General features: G+C 43.8%; 1 protein-coding gene across 2 annotated transcripts in view; it reads right to left on the reverse strand.

Annotated features, from left to right (window-relative positions):
* immp2l (inner mitochondrial membrane peptidase subunit 2) overlaps positions 1–21,317 on the reverse strand; it is a 139,218-nt gene that overhangs the window by 21,066 nt on the left and 96,835 nt on the right. For both annotated transcript variants that reach the window (XM_022764626.1, XM_022764625.1), the window contains exon 4: positions 5,156–5,221. In XM_022764626.1, coding sequence (XP_022620347.1) covers positions 5,156–5,221 — 66 coding nt within the window. The remainder of the gene's footprint in view (positions 1–5,155; positions 5,222–21,317) is intronic.

Raw genomic sequence — 21,317 nt, forward strand, 5'->3', positions numbered from 1 at the left:
GACACATGCACTGCAAAAAAAACAGAATCACAACACCTGCAAATAAACAAACACACGGCTGCAAATTCAGTCCTACAACACAACAGGAAGTGTTTCCAGCAACACGAGCGTGGTCGTGAGTTGAAATCCAACCCGTGGCCAGAAGTGCTGAACCTTCTGGGACGCTCTTCAATGGTTTTAACTTCAAAAGTCACATTTTGCCATGTATCCGTCAAGTGCTCGGGAACCTCCTCCCAACCTGATCCTCGTTCTCCAGCATGAGTCAGAGTGCCGGGGTGTTGTTGTTTTACTTTCTTATTTTAGTTGTCAGGTTGGAGATCACCGGTACTTCAATCGGTTTTGGTTTTGTTGAGTACTTTACATTTTTGCTGTGTTTAAAATAAATTTTTGCATCTCTGTCTGGCGTCCGTTTATGCATCCGGTCTCCGGTTGGAGCCTGTAGTTTTGTTAGGGAGGCCGTAACAGCCACGGTTCACTAAGGACCAAAATCTGATGATTTATGACTAATAACCTCATGAATTATTCCAAATTATTACATCATCGCATCAGCCGCAATATAAAGAGCAATAATCTGCTTTACGACATCAGTAGAAGTTTGCTAGTTTGAGAGTCTGTGCCAAAGCTTCATGTTCTGAGGCTCCTGATTAAAAGGTTAAAAAAAAAAACTGCAATGCTAATGGGCAGAGAGAGGCAGACTGGGGACACAGTGGTCTCTGTAATAAATAAAATGCAGTCCAACAATCAGACGGTGAGTTTTGAGAAGTTGCTGTATCAGTGCCAGCAGCCCGGCCCGCTCTGTTCTCCTGCTGCGTCTCATTATCTGAGCTGTGGAGCTCATTTCCTCAGGAGAACGCAGTGTAACGGCGCTGAGAACAGCTCCCACCTCCTCCTGAAGAAAATCCAGGGAGAGGAGCATGACTCACACACACACACACACACACACACTCACACACACACACACACACACACACACACACACACACACACACACACACACACACACACAGTCCCTGCTATCCAATGCACTCAGACTGAAGAATAAAAATAGCTATCTGCAACCTAACCTTAATGTGTTCTTAATGCCAGTTCAGATGCAAATTCAAGTGCAATTTTCAAGCCAGCGCTGAGCCTGAAAAGTTAAAATGCTCCAGTGAAACAAAAATGGTGGAGAAACAGCCAGCAGTGAAACACCGAGCTCCAACATTTGTAAAACGTTGCGTCTGAGATTAAACAAATTAAGACAGAAGAGGTTTTCTGTGTCAGCATGAAGGAGTGCTTGAGTCTGAGTCATGTTACTAAATGATGAACTGATCCCAGGTTTTAGTTTTCATTGTGACGTCACCACTTTTACGCCGGGAACCCACTGTGTTGCGTTGTATGATCTGGTACGAGTACACTGGCTGCGTGTCTGCTGCGTCGCTGCAACCAGCTAAGATCTTATATTTCTACACAGTTTGCAAGCTACTTGAATGTTGGATTTCTTTTAATTATAAATTAATTTCTGATTTATTTTTGGCAGAAAACATCACTAAAATTCTATTTTCTAAAAATCGTTTAGAAAACCCGGAGGTCGGGGACATGACCGATACCGGATCGATGAGGCCAATACTAACAGATAATTGGAAGTTTAAAAATGTATTAATGATATGACACAGTTTAGATAAAGACTGAACATTATAACCTTCATGAAGGAAGATTTATTACAGGACTGTTGTATTACACTGCATCAGTTTTAGTGTGAACATAATAAACTGGCAGCTGAACATACAACACAATGTCTGCAACAATCCTGCAGAGCCATGACCGTGGAGACGGGAACACTGACAGATCGTTGGGCCTTTAGTCAATTCTAGTTTATTCTATGACGAGTTTTGGACTTCAGCGTCTCGACAATGTTCCTAATCTTCAGAGCGGCTCGACAGTGTTAGGTCACCTGATGTGTTCGATGGTGTTTTACTATGATTGATCAGTTTCCTGCAGGATTCGTTTGCTCTCGTTTCCAGTTCCAGACTTCAGCCTGACTTAAGAGCTGAATGGCTGCCACTGCGCTCTCAGCAGTTTGACATGTTGGTTTCATGGTGTTCTGCACCAAATCCCACCACCCATCCCCCCTTTTTTTGTTGTAATGTGTTCACCCTCCTGGCACAACATGACACACTGTGCCGGCAGCGATTGGCCATTCAGATCTGCCTGTTTTCTCAGCCGTGCAGAGGAACCACAATTATTAATGGGACAAAGTCACGCATCTTGTAGATGACGGCATCTGAAAGTCGTCTCAGAAACAAAAACAACAGAACAGCTGAGACTCACAGTCACACATTGCTCACATGAATCAAATTAATGTATTTACATCAAGTTAATGAGAAAAAAAAGAGTTGATTCCACTAAATTCCCGAATGATAATTTACAGCGTATAAGATCATGAAGAGCTGATGATTAAAAAACATTATCATATGATTTCATCTCAGCATTTCAAGCATCAACATGTCGTGTGGGGACATGTCAGGGCGTGATGATGATGATGATGATGATGATGATGGTTTACTGTATAATCACTGCATCAACATTCATGAGTCTTCATCACTTCACACTTCATCTCCCTCCGGAGACACTAAAAGCTTTTCACTACTCTCTCGCAGATGCAGTGACACTCCCCAACATCTGGAGACGCGGGCTCAGGCGGGAGTTTCCCTTTAAATCTAAATCTGAGGCATGAATGCGGTTTTAAGGATGTAGAGGGCGCGCCTCAACTGTCCATTAGACACCTGCCACAGTGATTGGCTGGTGAGGATCTGCTGTCAGTCAGGCTGAGTCTCTCCTTTAGTGTCTCGTCACAGTGACTTGTAACGTCCTCTGGACCTGACAGAACCAATAACGCCGCTGACGTCGGAGGATGTAATCATCGCTCTAGCTGCGGGAATGATGATGGAGCTTCTGACAGCGGAGGCTACGACAGGTGGAGGAGGTTGTTTTGTAAAGGTATCTGAAGGATGCTGACGAGGCTGAGCGTTGTGATTGGTTCCTTGATGAGCTGGTCGCTTGATAAGGATGGTTAACAATATGGAGGACAATTAATGCCAAAAATTAAATATTTTTAAAGTAACTACACAAAGATAGTTAAGTTTTCCGTAAATCAGTGACTAGATATAATAAATGAATATGTCTATAAAATGTTATACTTGATACTTTTCCACTATTTTATGTTTCGAATATCTTCAACTTCCTATTATTGAAAGAGTTATCTTTCATTAAACAGAGATCATTACTTTACAAAGTCAGGAGAAAATCATAAGAGATTTATTCATGCTTTGATTCATGGAGCTACCAGAGATTTTTAATGCATTTAGTGCATTATTCATTAAGGTTATTAGTCGGTTATTGGAATAAAAGTCTTGTTAAATTCATCAAAACTTTATTAGTTATCTCCTGACTGACTGAACTGGACTCACGCTGACAATAACTGGTAATCTGTGATTCTTAAACCACTTTTATTCATTAAAGGAAACAGTGAGAGACGATTATATGATGACGACCTGAACACATGAAGACCCGAGTCTCTGAAACAACCTCCAAAAACCTGAGGGCTTTCTGAAAGAACTTGACGTTCTCTAAAAACCTTTATTCCTCAGCCACTGAATCACAGAGAAACATGAAATAAAAAACATCTGAGACCTTAAACCTCTGACTTTTATTGTAAATCACTGCCTTTACCTTTAAAACCGGATATGGCTGGAAAAACGAGCACATTTGTCAACAGTCTTGGTTTGGTTTATTGATTTCTTTTTAAATGTAGATGAACATTAGGGTAAATGCAATGATTTATAATAAAAACCAACTGTTTCAGGTCTCAAATGTTTTTTTATTTCCTGGTTTATCTGCTGCAGAAAATGAAAAATAAAGGTTTTAGTGACAGCGCTGCATCAGGTGAATCTTTACCTCTAGCTAGCGGTGATACTGGCTCCTCCTCCTCCTCCTGCTCCTCCTCCTCTGACATGTCTCTCACCCTGAGCCTTAACTAGCTGGTTAGCCTGTTAGCAGCAAATCAGTATTTGAATCTCCTAAGCCAGTTTTGTTGTTCTCATCCAGGGAACTGTGGTGCTCAGCTTCGGTATCGCTCCCCTCAGGTCATCAGACACTGTCCAAACCGTGACTTTAAAAAGCTTTTTTGCCCCGAAAAACAAACAAAATATGTTTCCCATGATGGATTTCACCTTCCTGACCTGAATTTCAGCAAATCACAATGAACTTCATCAGTCACGTTTCTTAAAAACGACATAATCATTCACTACACGTGTACAATTCACTTCGGTCTTAATGGGTTAAACTGAGAACTGGTGGAGACCAAACACGGAGCCAAAAGAGCGGGAACACTGGGCCGAGGTTTCATCAGCTGACACAAACATGACTCCACATGTTGATCTGTGACCCGTGGACGTGGAAATAAGCAGCTGTTTGTCAACAAGTTCAACATTTCAACTCCAAAGTTCCTCAAGTGGCCTAAACACTGAGTGAGTGTGTGGATGATGCTGTAAACGCTTTTCACAGTATAAAGTTAATTAAAAACTTTTATCTCAAAGCCTGAGCCTCCATCTGCTATTCATTTAACATTTAGCAACATTTGTTGTTGTTTCTTTTGTTACTTGACGTTGCAGTTTGTTGCGTGATCTCCTCCAACACCAAAACAGCAACTGTATGTTTTTCTGCAACAAGAGGGAATTTTATTTTTTCTATCCAGTAAATCCCAGCGACTAAAAGTGAAGACATCCTGCCAGAAACTGCAAATACAGGTTGTTTCTTTGTGTTTGAGAGTAAAACTATACAGTCTCTAAATCCCCCATGTTTCTAACCTCAGTGACCGGCTTGTGTTTGTGCCGCGGCTGAGCAGTGATTTACTTTTGCCACAAGGTGATGCCAGTTAATCTGATTAGAAATCAGCGTGATGGAGTGAACCTCTTGACTGCAGGCTGATACGATTAGATGTGAGACAGCTGCGCCTTTTTCCCCCGACTAACAGGCCGCTGTGTCACATCAGCCTCAGCATACCAGAAGTTTATTACAATATAAAACACATTAGTTCCTTTATCAGTATTAGTCGGAGTGGCTCGGCTAGATTTCAGTGATTTGTCACCGTCGGGGAAGGACGGCCGCTTCCTACCTGATGAAGTCTCCCTCCAGGCCGATGACCCGCTTGATGATCTTCTGCTGGGGGTTCCTGGGGGACCTGAGGAGCAATAAACACATATATATGGCAATAAGCATTAAAAAGCCAAACAGGAAAACACAAGCGAATAAAAATCATACAAGCGTGATGTAGTGAGCTGTGGATAAGAAAGCCAGAGTCTGACTGTGCATTCAAATTAAGTCTAAGGCCCCAGTCACTCGTCATTCATTTCCTCCCATCGGTCCCTGATGGTATCATGTATGACGTTTTAACACGTGCCTTAAAAACCACAGATCAGGCAGCGGTGAGCTTCTCCGGTCTCCGGTGTGTGATGGAGCTCTGACAGGAATCAATCACAACCTCTTTCATCTGTGATTCACCGCCTTACTCAACCGACTGCAACACTAAAAGCTGAAGTATCATTAAAACTGTCATTAAAGCTCCATGTTTTCTTCTTCTTCTGTGTTTTATTTTGAAGTGTTGATCCATAAGAAGATATATTTGTGGTTTCATCTCAGTGTAGTTTTACATCTCCTCTCTCAGGCTTCTCTCTGGAGCTCTAGTAACAACAGGTCGGTGAGCCAATCAGAAGAGAGGAGGCTCTGAGCCTCTCTTCTGATTGGCTGACTGTTTTTTGAGTGATCCAATAAAAATATATCAGATTTCAGGTAAAAACACTCAGAGAAACCAAATCCTGTAAAGGTTTGGATGGTGGGTCCAGGTGGGCGGGGCTTGGTGACTGCTTTGTTGTGACATCACAAAGTTCCAGAAGTCCTGACGGCTGGTTTTAAGGCTCAGTTTCTGAATACAGGCTGTGTGCATTTCTCTGTGGACTGAGGCTTTGATACTTTCACAGTATTAATATAGAAGCTAGAGCTGATCTATAATCACACTACACATGGACAGAGACCTTTACACTGGAGGGAGCTTTAAGAAACAACGGCGCTCGTTCACTCGATGCTGGACAGCCACATGTTGAATGATTAAAAACTCGTCTCGAGTCTGAGAAGTTTTTCCAAACTCTGCTGATCAATTCTTCTGAGAGTCTTTCTGTGCTCTTGAAAAAATGTGGTTGGTAATATGTAAATTATTCATTTGCTGCATTTTGCTTTACAAAACACAAATCTGTAGGGAAAGTGTAGCTGCAGGAAATAGAGGGTGCCCAAGGTTCAGCTGCAGCTACACATTCAGGTGGATGAGGTATATTATTTTTCATTTTCTACATTGATGCATCGTCTCATGATTTTATTATGTTTAATGAGCATGAACAGCTCCTATAATATTACCTTTAGTGTCCTGTAGTATTTTGTTTGTTGACTCACATTCAGAAATACTAAAGTACATTTATTAACCATGCTAATTAGGCTATAATCATTCTGCTTTTTATAATCACTCTTCTGGCCAACTTAACATCTTATTTCCAAGAATTCAGTCCTGTGTGTTTTGTGTTGAAGTGAATTGAATGAAATGAGTCAAGCTCACGGGGGGTTCAGTGACGTTAACTCGTGCATCCTTTTCTTACTGTTTGACAACCAAGACGTTTAACGCTGTATTTACATCCTGTTAGTGGGTGGTGCTGCCATGAGGCTTAGCGCTAATGAAATCTCCCATACACCTAAAACAAATAATGCTGGCAGCACTACCTGTGCTGTGACACTAGGGACTGTGTCCAGATATTTTGACGAGAGACAACACCTCACTGCCAAGAACATGGAGCTCATATTCATCAGTGTGCGAGGACGGTGCAGCTCTGGTGAATGGAGGACGGTCATGAGCACATGTGGACGACCACAGAGCTGGTCCACAGAACCTTTGTCGCTCCTTCTCCTCCTCCCTGTCAAGCGTCCTTCTTCTCATAATCAGGCTGAATTGCTTTTTCATTTTCAATCATCATTCACTCTGACATCGTGCTTGTGTGAGCTGTTGGCTGTTGGGAGCTATTTCGCCCGAATCAATCAGCAGCGTCTGACGTGTCGGTCCCATCGTTTTCATAACAAATGAGCAAATACGTTTTTAAGAGTTTCTATTTCTCTCAGTCGACAATCACTGCAGCGTCTCGGCCACATTTGATGCCATTTTTGTTTGGTCACAGGCAGCGGAAGACCCAACATACAAAACTCTGATTGGTCCAGCTGTCATTAAGCACCACACCTGTTTGAGATGTGGGTGGAGATTCAGAGGTCAGGAGCGAGGCTGCAAAGAAGACCCTCCTGAGGTTTGACCGCAGACTGTAAATAAAGATGGACGTCGCCTCTGTGACGTCACCCACAGGTTTCTGAAGCTCAGAGTGAGCCGCTCCACCGTCGCCATCTTGGCAGTGCCTGACTCCGCCCCCTAACTCCCAGCTAATCCAAAAATGGACAAAGAGGTGGAGTGTGTGTGGAGCATGCCGGTTTGTGGCCACCTGTCACTCAAAGAGGCCACGCCCTCAATCCTCCATGTAAACAGGTGAGTTCTATAAACAGGTGTCATGAAGGAGGAAACTAGTTTTTGTACCAGGCTGTAAACATGTTTATTTCTGCTGTAAAGTTGGACATTTTAACATGGGAGTCTATGGGGACTGACTCACTGTTGGAGCCAGACTCTAGTGGTCGTTAGAGGAACTGCAGCAGTTTGGGTCAGGATCATGTTTGGATCCTGTCTACTTCTAATCTAGCCCTCAGTTTGGTGCAGGTCTCAGGATCCACGTAGACCTGAACCTTCAGCCTCTCAGGGAAGATCTCTTCCTCCACAGACAAGGCTTCATCTTTCTCCTCCTCTTCTACCTGTTCCCTCTCTTCCTCCTTCTCTTCCTCCTACTCCTTTTCCTCTTCCTCCAATTTCTCCTTCTCCTTTTCTTTCTCCTGCTCCCGACCACCTCCACCTCTTCGTTGCCGTGGGGATACAGGGTATCATGACTGACTGACAGTTTGCTGAGCCAATTGGATTCACCCACAGCCACAGAGCTGAGCACTCATTGGCCGGTCTCTGGGGAGCTAGAATGTACCAATGTGTGTATTAGTGTGTGTGTGCGTGTGCGTGTGCGTGTGTGTGTGTGTGTGTGTGTGTGTAATAGAGTGATGGATGATCTCTCCAAAAGCAGAGGAGAGGAAGGATGGAGGAATGACAAACATAACCTCTTATTCACGCTCAGTGTCTCTCACCCCTCTCTCCATTTAATACCCAATCTCTCTCTCTCTCTCTCTCTCACTCTCAGCCTCTCTCTCTCGCCCTCTCTCTCTCGCTCTCCATCAGTATCTCTCGCTCCCCCCTCCCTCTCTCTCTCTCTCTCTCTACATCTCTCTGTCGCTGTGGAGAGGAAAAGAGAGAAGACGTTCGTTCTTGGAGATACTCAAGGAAAACAGGAAAATAGCTGCTGCTGCTGGATGTTAACACGCAGCGCTGCATGCCTTAAATAAAACACACACACACACACTTCCACACACACACACACACACACACACACACTCCGTGCTGCTGCAGCCATGCCAGGAATACCTGCTGAATATCTGCTGCTGCATGGGACGTGATGGATACCACTTCTGCTGGTGAGTGTTTATCGCTATATGACTGTGTGTGTGTGTGTGTGTGTGTGTGTGTGTGTGTGTGTGTGTGTGTGTGTGTTGGGAGGACTGCGGTAGTCCTTGAGAGCTGTGGCGGCTCAGCCTGCGGTTCTGACAGCTGAGGGGAATAAGAAAACAGGGCTGGGGATTTATTTTATTTGTCGCAGGTTTTAAAACGCGCTGCAGACGATCCTCCGCCGCCGCCGCTTCCTCAGTGTTTTTACTGTTTCTCCTGTTTCCTGCTTCGGAGCGAAGGAACTGCGTCGGCTGAGCGGAGTCTCGTCAGTGTCACTCCACAGGTTCATCCCCTGAAGTCAGAGCAAGGCAGGAGGATGTGCAACAAGGCTGGAAGAAGCAGGGTTTGTTTTTGGATGGAGGGAGGGAGGGAGGTGGGGGTGAGGGTGAAGGGGGGGGGGTTGTTCTTGTCTTTATCAGGCAGGTCAAAGTGACGAGAGGCAGGAAAAGATTCAGGGACGGCATGCGACAAGAGGTCCTGAATCCCCCCCCCCCCACCTCGGGGAAACTGAGCCATCAGGAAGCTTCCGGAGCGCTAACGAGGTGAAAGCTTCGTCAGCTCCAGTTAAGCCGGAGCCGGCGTGGACGGACGGCGTATGCTGGTGTGTGATGTGGCAACATGAGTCAGGAGAGAGAGAGAGAGAGAGAGAGAGAGAGAGAGAGATTTGGACGGTGCAGTCGGAGTCAGGGTTGAGCTGTGCAGGTCACAGGATTGGCTGCAGGGCGATCTTCTCTTAACTGGAGGGAAGATGTTCCCACCACTGCTCGCCTAATTACCCAGAACCCCCCCCCTCTCCCTCCCTCCTGCTGTATTTAAGCCTCTGTGGTAATTAACAGCGGTGCACTAAAGGCGTCCTCAAGTGCGCAGATTGAAATTCGGCACATTTTCCAACCCCCGGCTAAACGGGGGTCAAGTGAGCGGGGTCAAAGCCTCCTGACGCTCGGCTCTCTTGTGTCAACATGCGGCGGCGTCGACCGGCTGTGGACACTTTAAAGACGCAGCCCTCGCCTGAGCTCCACAAGTAAATACGTCAGTGTTCATCCTTTCACGTCCGTCACGCGGCTCCTCAGAGGACTCGCAGCACGCCGCTCTGATCACACTGCAGCAGCTAAACAACCACATGATTCCCGTTTAACCGACAGCAGCTGGAGGATTCCTCCAGTGTGACTTCAGCAGACTAGTTGATGATGACAGGAGGACATTTTTTCTGTATCTGGGGGCGAATCATGTGAGAGACGATGCCACAGACGGGACAAACCGCTCACACCTGCTCCTCAAACGTTAGCTTGAGTTAAAGCCGCAGCTCGGTCAAAGTCATTTCTAAGCCTGGACAGGAAAACTTGTAGCTGCTGCTTCTGCTGCTCGACGTGTGACAGACTAAACTTAATAAAGTTCCCACAACATTAAAGGACCAGTCACACGTGGGTCGTGTGTCCAGCAGGTTATTATGACCCACAGTTTCATTTCCTTTAGTTAATAACATGAATTAACAGCAGCATATTTTGATATTTGTTGGACAGGACGAAGGAAGTTTTAGATGTTAAGACATTTAGATGAAACTTTTCTTGTTTTTAATCTGTGTAAGAAAAGTTTTTCTGTATTTAAGAAAGTGAAAACAAACATCAGGGCGGCAAAAATAAAACTGCTCTGTAAAAAAACGAGCCCACAGGTCGGTTTATGACATCACAGCTAGGTTTTGTTGCTAGGCGACATCTAACGGTGGTAGTGATGATGACAGGAGCGTGACGTAGTACAAAGAGAGACAGAGTCCACGTCAGGAGGAGGAGGTGGTGGACGGATGAACGTGACACAGGAGAGCCGTGTGTTCGATTCCCGTGTGAAAGTAGCAGTTTACGTCGTTTCTACTATCCAAGTTAATCACGTTGTTGTTATTGTAACCATGGCAACAAAGATCGTCTAATGTTGAGGAAGCAACTTATTTTTAACCCCGAATCACCATCTTTTCCTCAACCTAACCAAGCCGTGACCGTTATTGTAGTAACCATGGCGATGAAGGTCGGTAGATACAGTGTCGGTACAGTCCGCGCGTTTATTATTGTAACCATGACGACCGAGGTCAGGGAACGCCTGTCGCCTGTAGAGGGCGCTATTTCAGGAGAAACTCCTATGGGTCGCATCAGAGGGTTGAAAAACACAGTTGTTCAGGTTGTAAAGACGTGACTTTTTCCTCCTGCACTTTTTACTTTTACTTGTAATGGTGCTTTATTTAATTATCTGTATATGACTTCCATCACTGCCCACCTGCTCCTCCACCTGCTCCTCCACCTCCTCCACCTGCTCATGAAGATCTAAAAGCTGCTTTCTGGTGCAAAAACTTAGAAAGAATTTAATTTGTCTTGGCCAAAAATCTATTTAAGGACAGCGAATCTTAAAATACTTCAATCCACCTAAAAGCCGCTGTGTTTAACTTCAAATTATAAAATATAATCTGCCCCCCCCCCTCCATCTGAGCTTGGAGGTCTGTCCAAACATTTGTGGGGGAATCATGATTTTTCCAAAGCAGCAGAATTGCCTCTGTTCAGACGGATCCTGCTTGAGGGAGAATTTCTTAGAAAACAAACACAGCTGGTAATAAATAGTGATAGAAACTCATTTGTCACATAAATGATGATGTATGCTCGTTCCACCTCGTTGTGAGAGCGCTCTCAAATGGATTTAGACCTCCCGAACGATCTGTCCTCAGCTACGTCTGCAGTCTGCACCAGAAATGCCGACAACGCTCCATCATGGCAGCGTCACCATCAGCTGATCACATGGTCACTTTAGTGCTTTTAGAAACGTGACTCACAGGTAAAGGTTTATTTTAAATCCCTGAAATTTACATTTGTCGGGGAGATTTCAAAAGTCAGTGATGATGTAACAGAGACAATAAGGAAGTTTCCTTGTGTGTGTTCAGGTGCGTTTGTTTTTTATCGTTTCATCTGCTCTCACATTTACGTACGTCCTTGTTCTGGTTCTGGTCTTACTCTGGGAACGACAGCTTCACCTTGAACATGGGAACCGGAGTCGACTCCTTGTAGCTTTTATCTGAAATACTAAAAGTCTGCTTTAAGACTTTGGTCGCCTCCAACGTTGTTATCTGATGCTTTTGTACCTCGTAAATCTGGTCCACGTCCAGTGCCAGTGCTGGAAGTGAAGTGTTCTTTATTTAGCAAGGTGGAAAGAGAAGGTGTGGAGGTCAGGGTGGTGGATTTAACTTTAAGACGGAGACTGAGAACATTAGTTGTTACAGAAAATGTTGAAGTGACGAAGATGTAGGAATTCGGACTCTTTTCCACTGACAGTGAAGGACTCGCTGTGAGACTTTAACATGGGGTCGACGTTAATTTCTTTTAATCATGACTGCAATCACTCCATTGTCGGCCCAATGCTGGCCCCCTTCACCTTTACACTATACACCGTAACCATGGCAGCGTCAGATCAGAAAACACCTCTATGTGTCAGTCTGGGGGGAACAGACCACTGACATATCTGGCCTTTATATTTAGTGGAATATTTGCCACGTGCAGATTTTGTAAATAAAGAATAAATTAAAATTTTGCTGATGAACATTAAAGAAAATGTCATGTTCCCACACGAGTTATGAGACATGTGACCGCTGTGTCCCCTCGACTCTCTCCTTCACTTTCATTGACAAAAACTGTAATTAAATGTAATGAAGTGCAGAATCATGACATGTGAACGTCCCTGCGTGGTGAAAACATCTTCAGACTAATGCAACATTTCCTCCTGCATCAGTAACGTTTGCTCTTTTTATTTATGAGGTGTTTTCAAAAATTTTACATCTTCAATAGGAACCGGTGGGCTGAACGCCACACAGGGTGGGGAAGTCAGAATTTAGTTTTTTATTTATTTATTTTTGTGAACATTTATTTATGAAGTTTTAGATAATCTAATATGGGAATATGGGAGCGTCAGCAAAATAAATAAACCAATAAAGAAAGGAAGAAAGAAAATACTGAAAAGTCAAAGTATTTATCTGGACAAATGTCTTGTTGATTTATGTTAAAGCTCCTCCAGTGTGACGGTCTGTGTCCATGTGTAGTGTGATTATAGATCAGCTCTAGCTTCTATATTAATACTGTGAAAGTATCAAAGCCTCAGTCCACAGAGAAATGCACACAGCCTGTATTCAGAAACTGAGCCTTAAAACCAGCCGTCAGGACTTCTGGAACTTTGTGATGTCACAACAAAGCAGTCACCAAGCCCCGCCCACCTTTGCTGGATTTGGTTTCTCTGAGTGTTTTTACCTGAAATCTGCTATATTTTAATTGGATCAGTCAGAAAACAGTCAGCCAATCAGAAGAGAGGCTCAGAGCCTCCTCTCTAATAAAACACGGAAGAAGAAAAGATGGAGCTTTAATTCTTGTAACAGTTTTGATCTTTCACCGAAACACTGGTTCGTTTTCTTGCTGATGTGTGAGTTTTAAGTGTTAACTGAATATGTCTGAGGTTAATGTGTTGTCACCGGGAGCCTCAGCGCACCATCAGTCAGAAACAGACACCACCTGAGTGTGAACACACATGCGGCTCCGTCAGGTTCGTATTCAGTGACCTGTCAGAGCCCATATAAAAACCCATCTGCTGCTGCCTCCTCCACACAGGTGACTGCAGCTTTACACATGTACCACCGTAAACCAGCAAACAGAGGTCACACCGTCGACCTGTGTGTGTGTGTGAGTGTGTGTGTGTCTGTGCACTGCATGAGTGTGTGTGTGACAGTAATTAACAGTAGTCGGGCTGCTGATTAAAGAGAGGAGTGTGACTCGTGGGAGTGGAGGCTAAGTGCGAACTCTAATGTTGGCGATGCTAACGATGCGTGTGTGGTAGGAAGGGAGGAGGGGGGGGGCGGTGAGGGAGGAGGGAGGGGGGAGGCAGGGAACAGACGGGTGGATGGGACTCACACATGGGACCCGTTTAATAGTAAATCAATAGCGGAGGGAGGGAGGAGAGGAGCAGGGGAGGGGAGGAGGGATTTAAAGTGGAAATGTTGATGTTTTGGCAACATGGTGCTTTCAGCTTCATGCCAGTGACGTCAGTTAAAGCAGAGAGAGCTGCAGTGGGCACACACTGTTCTGCTCGTGTCTCGGCTCCAAACTGCAGATTATAGTCATGATTCTAACTGATGTATTGATTCTCAATTAATCTACGTGATTCTATTGATCAAAAATGAAAACGTCTGATCCGTACCGTCACCTCCAGTTAACCCTAATTAAACTAAAGCAGTCTAGCACAACAGTCCTCCCACATGAAGGTTATAATGTTCAGCTTTTTAGTTAGTCTTTAGCCACAAACACAATCTTCCCTCCAACCTTAAAGCTCCTCCAGTGTAAAGGTCTCTGTCCATGTGTAGTGTGATTATAGATCAGCTCTAGCTTCTATATTAATACTGTGAAAGTATCAAAGCCTCAGTCCACAGAGAAATGCACACAGCCTGTATTCAGAAACTGAGCCTTAAAACCAGCCGTCAGGACTTCTGGAACTTTGTGATGTCACAACAAAGCAGTCACCAAGCCCCGCCCACCTGGACCCACCATCCAAACCTTGCAGGATTTGGTTTCTGACTGGCTCACCAACCTGTTGTTACTAGAGCTCCAGAGAGAATATACATATCGTCTTATGGATCAACACTTCAAAATAAAACACAGAAGAAGAAGAAACCATGGAGCTTTAAACAAGTACTCTGAGATTTGTTTCAGGGGTTATCAAAGTTCAAAGATTAGCATGAAGCTTCAAGGTATAACACAACCTGCATGAACTGATTCACTGCCACGTGAATATTTTGGGCTGCAACTAAAGGTTATTTTCAATATTTAATCCAGTTTTGATTTATAGATTAATAGTTTAGTCTCTAAGGGTCTTCAAACAATGAAAAGAACCATCAGAAGTTACGAGAGTCCAACTCAGACACAGTCTTCAGATCTCCTATTTTCTCTTTTCAGTCAAAAAGTTATTAAATTTACGACAATATGAAACAGAAAAGCAGCAAAACAGTAAAAGCTCTCGAGTGCACACAACAGCCATAGCAATTCCCATTTGACCAGTTCACACACCAGTCAGCAGAACTGTCTGACTGGACTGGAAATGTAACTGGTCGTTTTACTGACGACAGCATAAAACGTCTGAAACCAGTCGAGACAAACAGTGAAATCTGTCCAAGAAAAAACAAAGATATCCCAAGACAAACAGAACAGATGGAAGATATACCGCCTCAACCTGTTTATACTGAGTGTGTGTGTGTGTGTGTCTACAGTTTGCGCTGCCTTTGTTTAAGAACGAGTCCAGATTGCAACCCGTCCCGTGGTGACGTGAGGACCTAATCATCCAGTTTGATCATCAGTTTATTAAAAGACGATGCAGTTATTAATGATCAGGGTTTATTAGAATCACAGCTTCTTCTCCGTATGTGCAGTTACACAGTGATGTTAACAATCACACCTTTTACTTCACGACTGCAGAACGTGAACGCCTCCAAAGTCGGAAGAGGAAAGAGGAAACGTTTCTTCATTATTCTGATAAAAACAGGCGATCTGTCGACGGTATTGTAACTTCATTTCTACGAGTCAGGGTCGTCACTGGTGAGTTCTTCTGTTTAAAAATAAAAAGATCATCGTGTTTTACTGAAATTAAAGCTCCATGTTTTCTTCTTCTTCTGGGTTTTATTTGAAGTGTTTATCCTTAAGTTTGATCCATTAAAAAAAATATAGCAGATTTCAGGTAAAAACACTCAGAGAAACCAAATCCTGCAAGGTTTGGATGGTGGGTCCAGGTGGGCGGGGCTTGGTGACTGCTTTGTTGTGACATCACAAAGTTCCAGAAGTCCTGACGGCTGGTTTTAAGGCTCAGTTTCTGAATACAGGCTGTGTGCATTTCTCTGTGGACTGAGGCTTTGATACTTTCACAGTATTAATATAGAACCGAGTAATTTAAAGACAACACTCTGGGTATTTGTCATCATTTGTGTCACTTTAACGACCAAATGATTCACGGATGAATAAAAAATCTCAAACTTTCAGTTGCAGCTTTCAGCATAAATTTGAAGCTACTGGATGCAGAGCTCTGCAGACTTTTTCAAATCAGCAGCAGATGTTCTTGAAATCTGAAAAATCCTTCTCTCCTCTCTCAGCTTTAATAGAACATGACATTAGCTTTAGAACAGGTGTTCAGCAAACTCACCTGGCTGAACACCTGAAACTGCCTCTTTGTGCGTTTTGGTGTTAATTTCTCCTGCAGTTACACTCGGTTTCAAAAGGGACTGACTTCGCTCATGCCGCAGATACAAAGGAACAAAAATAAATCTCCGTGCTCACTGAGCTCTTGCCTCCCTCTCATGTTGAAGTGTTGCAGTTCTGTGTCTGCAGAGGTGAAAGCCTCCTGACGACCGAGCTCTGACGCCAGCGTCGTCGCGCAGCTTTAAATTCAGCCTCACACCGAGACTCCTGTGAACCGCGGGGCCACAGGTTTACTGTGGCTCTCAGCAGGTGGAGGAAATAATCCTCCTCTGCCTTTGAGTTTGTTCCCACTTACTTCAGTTATTCATTTATTTTTGAATCAGCGCTTGTCTTTCTGCAAAGCGGAGTTAGGATCAACATGATCTCTCTGCATGTTTCGCATTTTGTGTTGTTGCTTATCAAGATGTTTTGTAACTTTTAAATCCTTAAGATTTTCATTTTATTGTGTTTAAGTGTTTATGTGATTAAACTGCACTGCTGATCATCAGGGTGTCTATCCCCTATTTTCTATACATCTTCCATATTGGTGCACATTCATTTGGGGCAACCCCCATAGTTCTGACCATTGGGGGTAAAATACAGGATCATTGTTCTTGTTAATTGTGCAGTAAATCTATTTATTTGACCTGGAAGTGTTCGCACATACATCCAAGATGGTTTCCTCCACTGCTCCTCATCATCGTGACATTTAAACAGCCTCTTTCAGCTGATACAGACAAACAGTTGCTGCTTTGTAATTAGCTGGAGGGTTGGAAGATACTTTTATCAATTACAAAGCAACGGTTACACTTACGAACTTCTAATTGATCATTTTGAGAGCCACATTAATAAGATATAGACCTGAGTGAGTTTTGGTCAATGAGCAACTTGTCTCACGTGGAAACAGTTTGGCCTCCACACAGCAGGGGGCGCTGCAGGAAGGGGTTAACGATGGAGTTTGAAGCCAGTGACGGAAGCTTTGCAGCAACATCGGTGTGTTGACGGTTCTGTTATATTCTCAGAAACATGGTGATCTTCAACTTGGAATGACTAATATCTAATATGAAGATAGTTGTTATTACGACCTGAACGATGCAATGTTTACCTGGCAGAAACATCCGGTATCCTGTTTGTTATTTAGAGCCCTGAAGAAATTATAGATTTGTATGTTTTTGTTTGTGAGTCTCATTTTTTTTTCCTCCGGCTCAACATCAGAAAGTAATTTGGACAAACGTTGAAGCCGCAGAGTCTCGGCTGGTACAGACGCTCTTCAGTGTGATTCGTGGCAGATAAAGTGGATGGATTTTTACATCAAAATCTTGTCTGGAGCAGCTTTGATAGCGCTTTAGAAATAAATTGGATTGAAGTTGAGATCTGCTGCATTAGATGTCCTTGAGAGGTAAGAGCACATGAGCTCATTTCATGTTATTTCCTTTCTTCTCCTTACACTGTTGTCGAGCAAAGGGAAAAAGAAAATCCAGTTTTCTGTTGCCCACGGGGAGGTCGGAGACAAGGGGTCAGAGCGGCAAACACAGAGCTGGTGGGTGTTCAGCATGTTGCTCAAAGGCACTTTCTTTAGCGGGCCGAGGGGTCGAAGGGCAGCAGCTCGCTGTCTGGGGTCAAACTGTCTGAGAACTAATAAACATTCGAGAGGATGTGACGGTTATTAGAGCGTCTGTCTGCAGGGAGGAGAGTTATTAACAAGGAATCTGTCCAGAAAGAAAGGTCAGATACATCAAAGCCACAATCAGCAGCGTTAATTACAGACGAACTTGGGAGCCTGAAGCACAGACGGGTTCAGAGTCTGAGTCTCACTCCGTCTGAAAACACAGGCAGTTATTTATCTGATTCACCGGCTAATGTTCAGACGCTGTCGCACCAATTTTTTAATCGATAAATGTGTCAGATCTGGTTTATTTATTCCGTTTATCCCCAGGAGTGGGTTCAGTCTGATTCATGATGAGCAGATTTATCTTTATCCAGTGGCGGTAATGACACTGTTCTGTTAAAGACGCCACGCCGACTTCCTGGTTTCGACTGTGAAATCAAACATCTAAGCTCAGCGTTGAGTGATATTCTCTCCTCCACCTCCGCCGGCGTCTGTGTGATTAAACAGTTTTGGATTTATCTGTCAGAAATCTGTTTCTGACATTAGACTGAGGAACAGAGAGACGGACACGTTGCTCTGACATCTGAAGCCTCAGCAGTCGAGGTGGAGGTGCAGGCCTGTGTGTTTTTCACTTTGTTCATTTCCTTTCATTAACGAAAGAGCAGTTCAAGTAGTTTCTATTATCCATGACTGCTACTGTTGTAACCATGACAACAAAGACCGTCTATAGTGTTGAGGAAGTACTTACTTTAACCCAAAGTGGGAGACACTCCTATGGGTGACAACTGACGGACATGTTCATCAGGAACTCAGATCCTGGTTTTAGTTTGACGATGTTTTCAGAACCTCTCGGGGTCGGAGGTCAGAGTTATTTTATTTTCAGTGAAAATAAAAAGCGTGAGCATTAAGTCACGTGCTTCTCACCTGCCGACAGCTCTGGTAGTAGCAGGAAGTGTTCGGCTGTGTGTATTAGTGAGCGCTGAATAAAACATGGAGGAATGGGGACTACTTTATGAGACGTCTGCCGTATTAGGACGGCAGCGCCCTGAGAGCTTCGACCCTCGCTATGAGAAATACATAAATATTTCACATTCGCGCCGCTTTAATCCATTCACAGAATGTCAATACTCAGCACTTAAAAAAAAGTGCCCCGGCTGGCAGTCCTGCCGGGTTAAACAGAGCTGCTCTCGGGTCTGTATGTGGGTTGTATAATGCATTACTAAATACTTTTATCATCTACAGGAGACTCACTCTCTCTCTCTCTCTCTCTGTGTGCCGAAGCATCACTCTGAGTGCTGCATTGGAGTGTGAGCGGGAAAAAAAAGGGCTAATGCCAAAGACTGTTCCCTCGGCAGATGAAATAAATGCAGAGACTGTGATCTCTCATCGGAGAGAGGCCCTCACTCTTCAGTGAAGTACAGCTTCCTGTAGCTTCCTGTAGCCTCCTGTAGCTTCCTGTAGCTTCCTGTAGCGGCTATGTAGCTCGGGTCGTCACCTGCAGCCTCCTGTAGCCTCCTGTAGCCTCCTGTAGCTTCCTGTAGCTTCCTGTAGCCTCCTGTAGCCTCCTGTAGCCTCCTGTAGCTTCCTGTAGCCTCCTGTAGCTTCCTGTAGCCTCCTGTAGCTTCCTGTAGCTTCCTGTAGCGGCTATGTAGCTCGGGACGTCAAGTGAACTGTAAGGGTTAGTAGAATAGAGTAGAGCTAACGGCGCTAACGCTGGAGTCAGGAGAGAAACAGGAAGTAGAAGAGAGGGTGTGGACATGTGACAGGAAACTGGATGTTTTGGTCACATGTGATGAGATGTAGGAGGTGGTGATGAAAGCTTAGTGAAATGACTTGGTGGTTAATTGGACAGTAAGTTAACAAGCGTGTTCTGATGTTTAGGGAGGGAGTCATGTGACATGGGGAAACCCTGAGTGAGTCTTTATGTTGTTTTTATTGTTTGTCAGAGATGAGACAGTTTCCAGTTTACTTTATCTGCTGGGAAATTATATTTGAATCCAAAAGACAAAAGGAAGTGCGGGAGTATTTTTTACCTTGTGTTTATTTTTATACACAACTAACCTGCAACAGCAAATATATTTTGAAGGAAACACAGAGTTTAACATAGTGAGGAAATGTAAAACCAGAATGGATCTCACACTTCAACATCCACCTGGAGCAGCTGCATTAACCTGGTTTCTGGTTCTGTCCAGACTCTCTCAGCTCCTGGTTCAGGTTCTGGTTTGATACCGACAAAGTTCACAACATGTTGATTCACATCCTCAGACAAGACTCTGGAGGTGGAACTGGTCTCCATGGTAACTCTGGACATGATCCAGCCAGTGATTACTTTTTGTCGGATCAACTTAATGAGGAAAACAATGTCGGATCATTATATATATATATATATACTGTATATATTACAGGAGTTCATTTTGTTAATTTCCTACTTTAAAATTTAGCTAACTGCTTTGTAACTTCAGTTCAAGGACAGAGTTCTGCTTCCTCCTACAGTCTTTATTGGACTGGGAATCAAAATCTGTCTTTGTACTCAGTGATGAATACCAAATACCAACACTATGTTCTCGCTGCATGACCTCGTTATAACCTCATCTTCAGCTGCAGGCGTTGTTTTTTTTTTTTTTTTTTGTTCGCCTTAAAGTCGCCACATTCAAACGTATCGAGGCTAAAAAATACAAATAAAACTAAAAAATCATACTGTGATATTCACTGAGTGTTTGGTCTGAATTAGTAGAATTAAAATCTGAAACTACTGCTGCCTCTAGGACGTACTGTCCCTCCTGCTGATCTGCATCGCTGCTGCCAATTATGTTACATTTGTCAGCGCCGTCTAAAAAGGAGACGCCGTTATCCTCGAATCTGGATAAAAAAATCTGCATCTCATTTACATCAAATTGTAAAAACACACTTTTAAAAACCTGAGGAAATGGACGGATAATCAGCATCCAATACATACCCCGATAACTCTATACTCACAGCAGCAAGAAACTCAGCCACCGCTCTGATCTCCATTTTATATAACTGTGAGTGCATGAAGGGGAAATGAAGGAAGTCACTGCAGGCTCCCAGTGTTAAGTAATAAGAGGGAAATGAGTGTGTGAGCATCGTGGAAGTAAACAAGAGAAATTAAATTAGCGTACGGCAGCGTCTCCTGAGAACACACTCTCCAACCAAAAGAGAAAACATCCACTATTAAACACTCCATTTAACATTCAAACCACGCTCGCTTCATTAGCATATAAGTTGTTTTTTTGTCGTTACCTAAATACTGTACATAAACGCATTGTCTCCATCTCTGCGGAGCGGCAGCTGACATGATTCTGTGCGGCTGTGCCCCCCCCCCCCGGGCCGTGGAGACGGATGCCTGCGAGCGCTTTAATGAGCTGCATAAAGAGCAAAACAAAGACGACCGAGGGATGATTGCAAATGGAAGTGTGCCATCTCAGGATGATAACGCACAAATGTGACGGAGGAAAAAAAAAAACACACACACACACACACACTATCCAATACTGACTGAAGGAAGAGTTTGGTTCTGTAACGACACATTAGTTTGCTCTGGTCTCCGGTTGACAGACGACTGGAGAGAGAGAGAGAGAGAGAGAGAGAGAGAGAGAGAGAGAGAGAGAACATACAACAAGCATGTGGAGCTGTAGAGATTAAAACAGACCAATATTGAGAATTTGGACTAAAATATTTGACAGTGTAAACAAACCAATCGCTTTTCTTTCCGGACATTTGATTCATTTCCTGTTTT

Source organism: Seriola dumerili, unplaced genomic scaffold, assembly GCF_002260705.1.
Source record: "Seriola dumerili isolate Sdu_G_001 unplaced genomic scaffold, Sdu_1.0 BDQW01000550.1, whole genome shotgun sequence".
Lineage (NCBI taxonomy): Eukaryota > Metazoa > Chordata > Actinopteri > Carangiformes > Carangidae > Seriola > Seriola dumerili.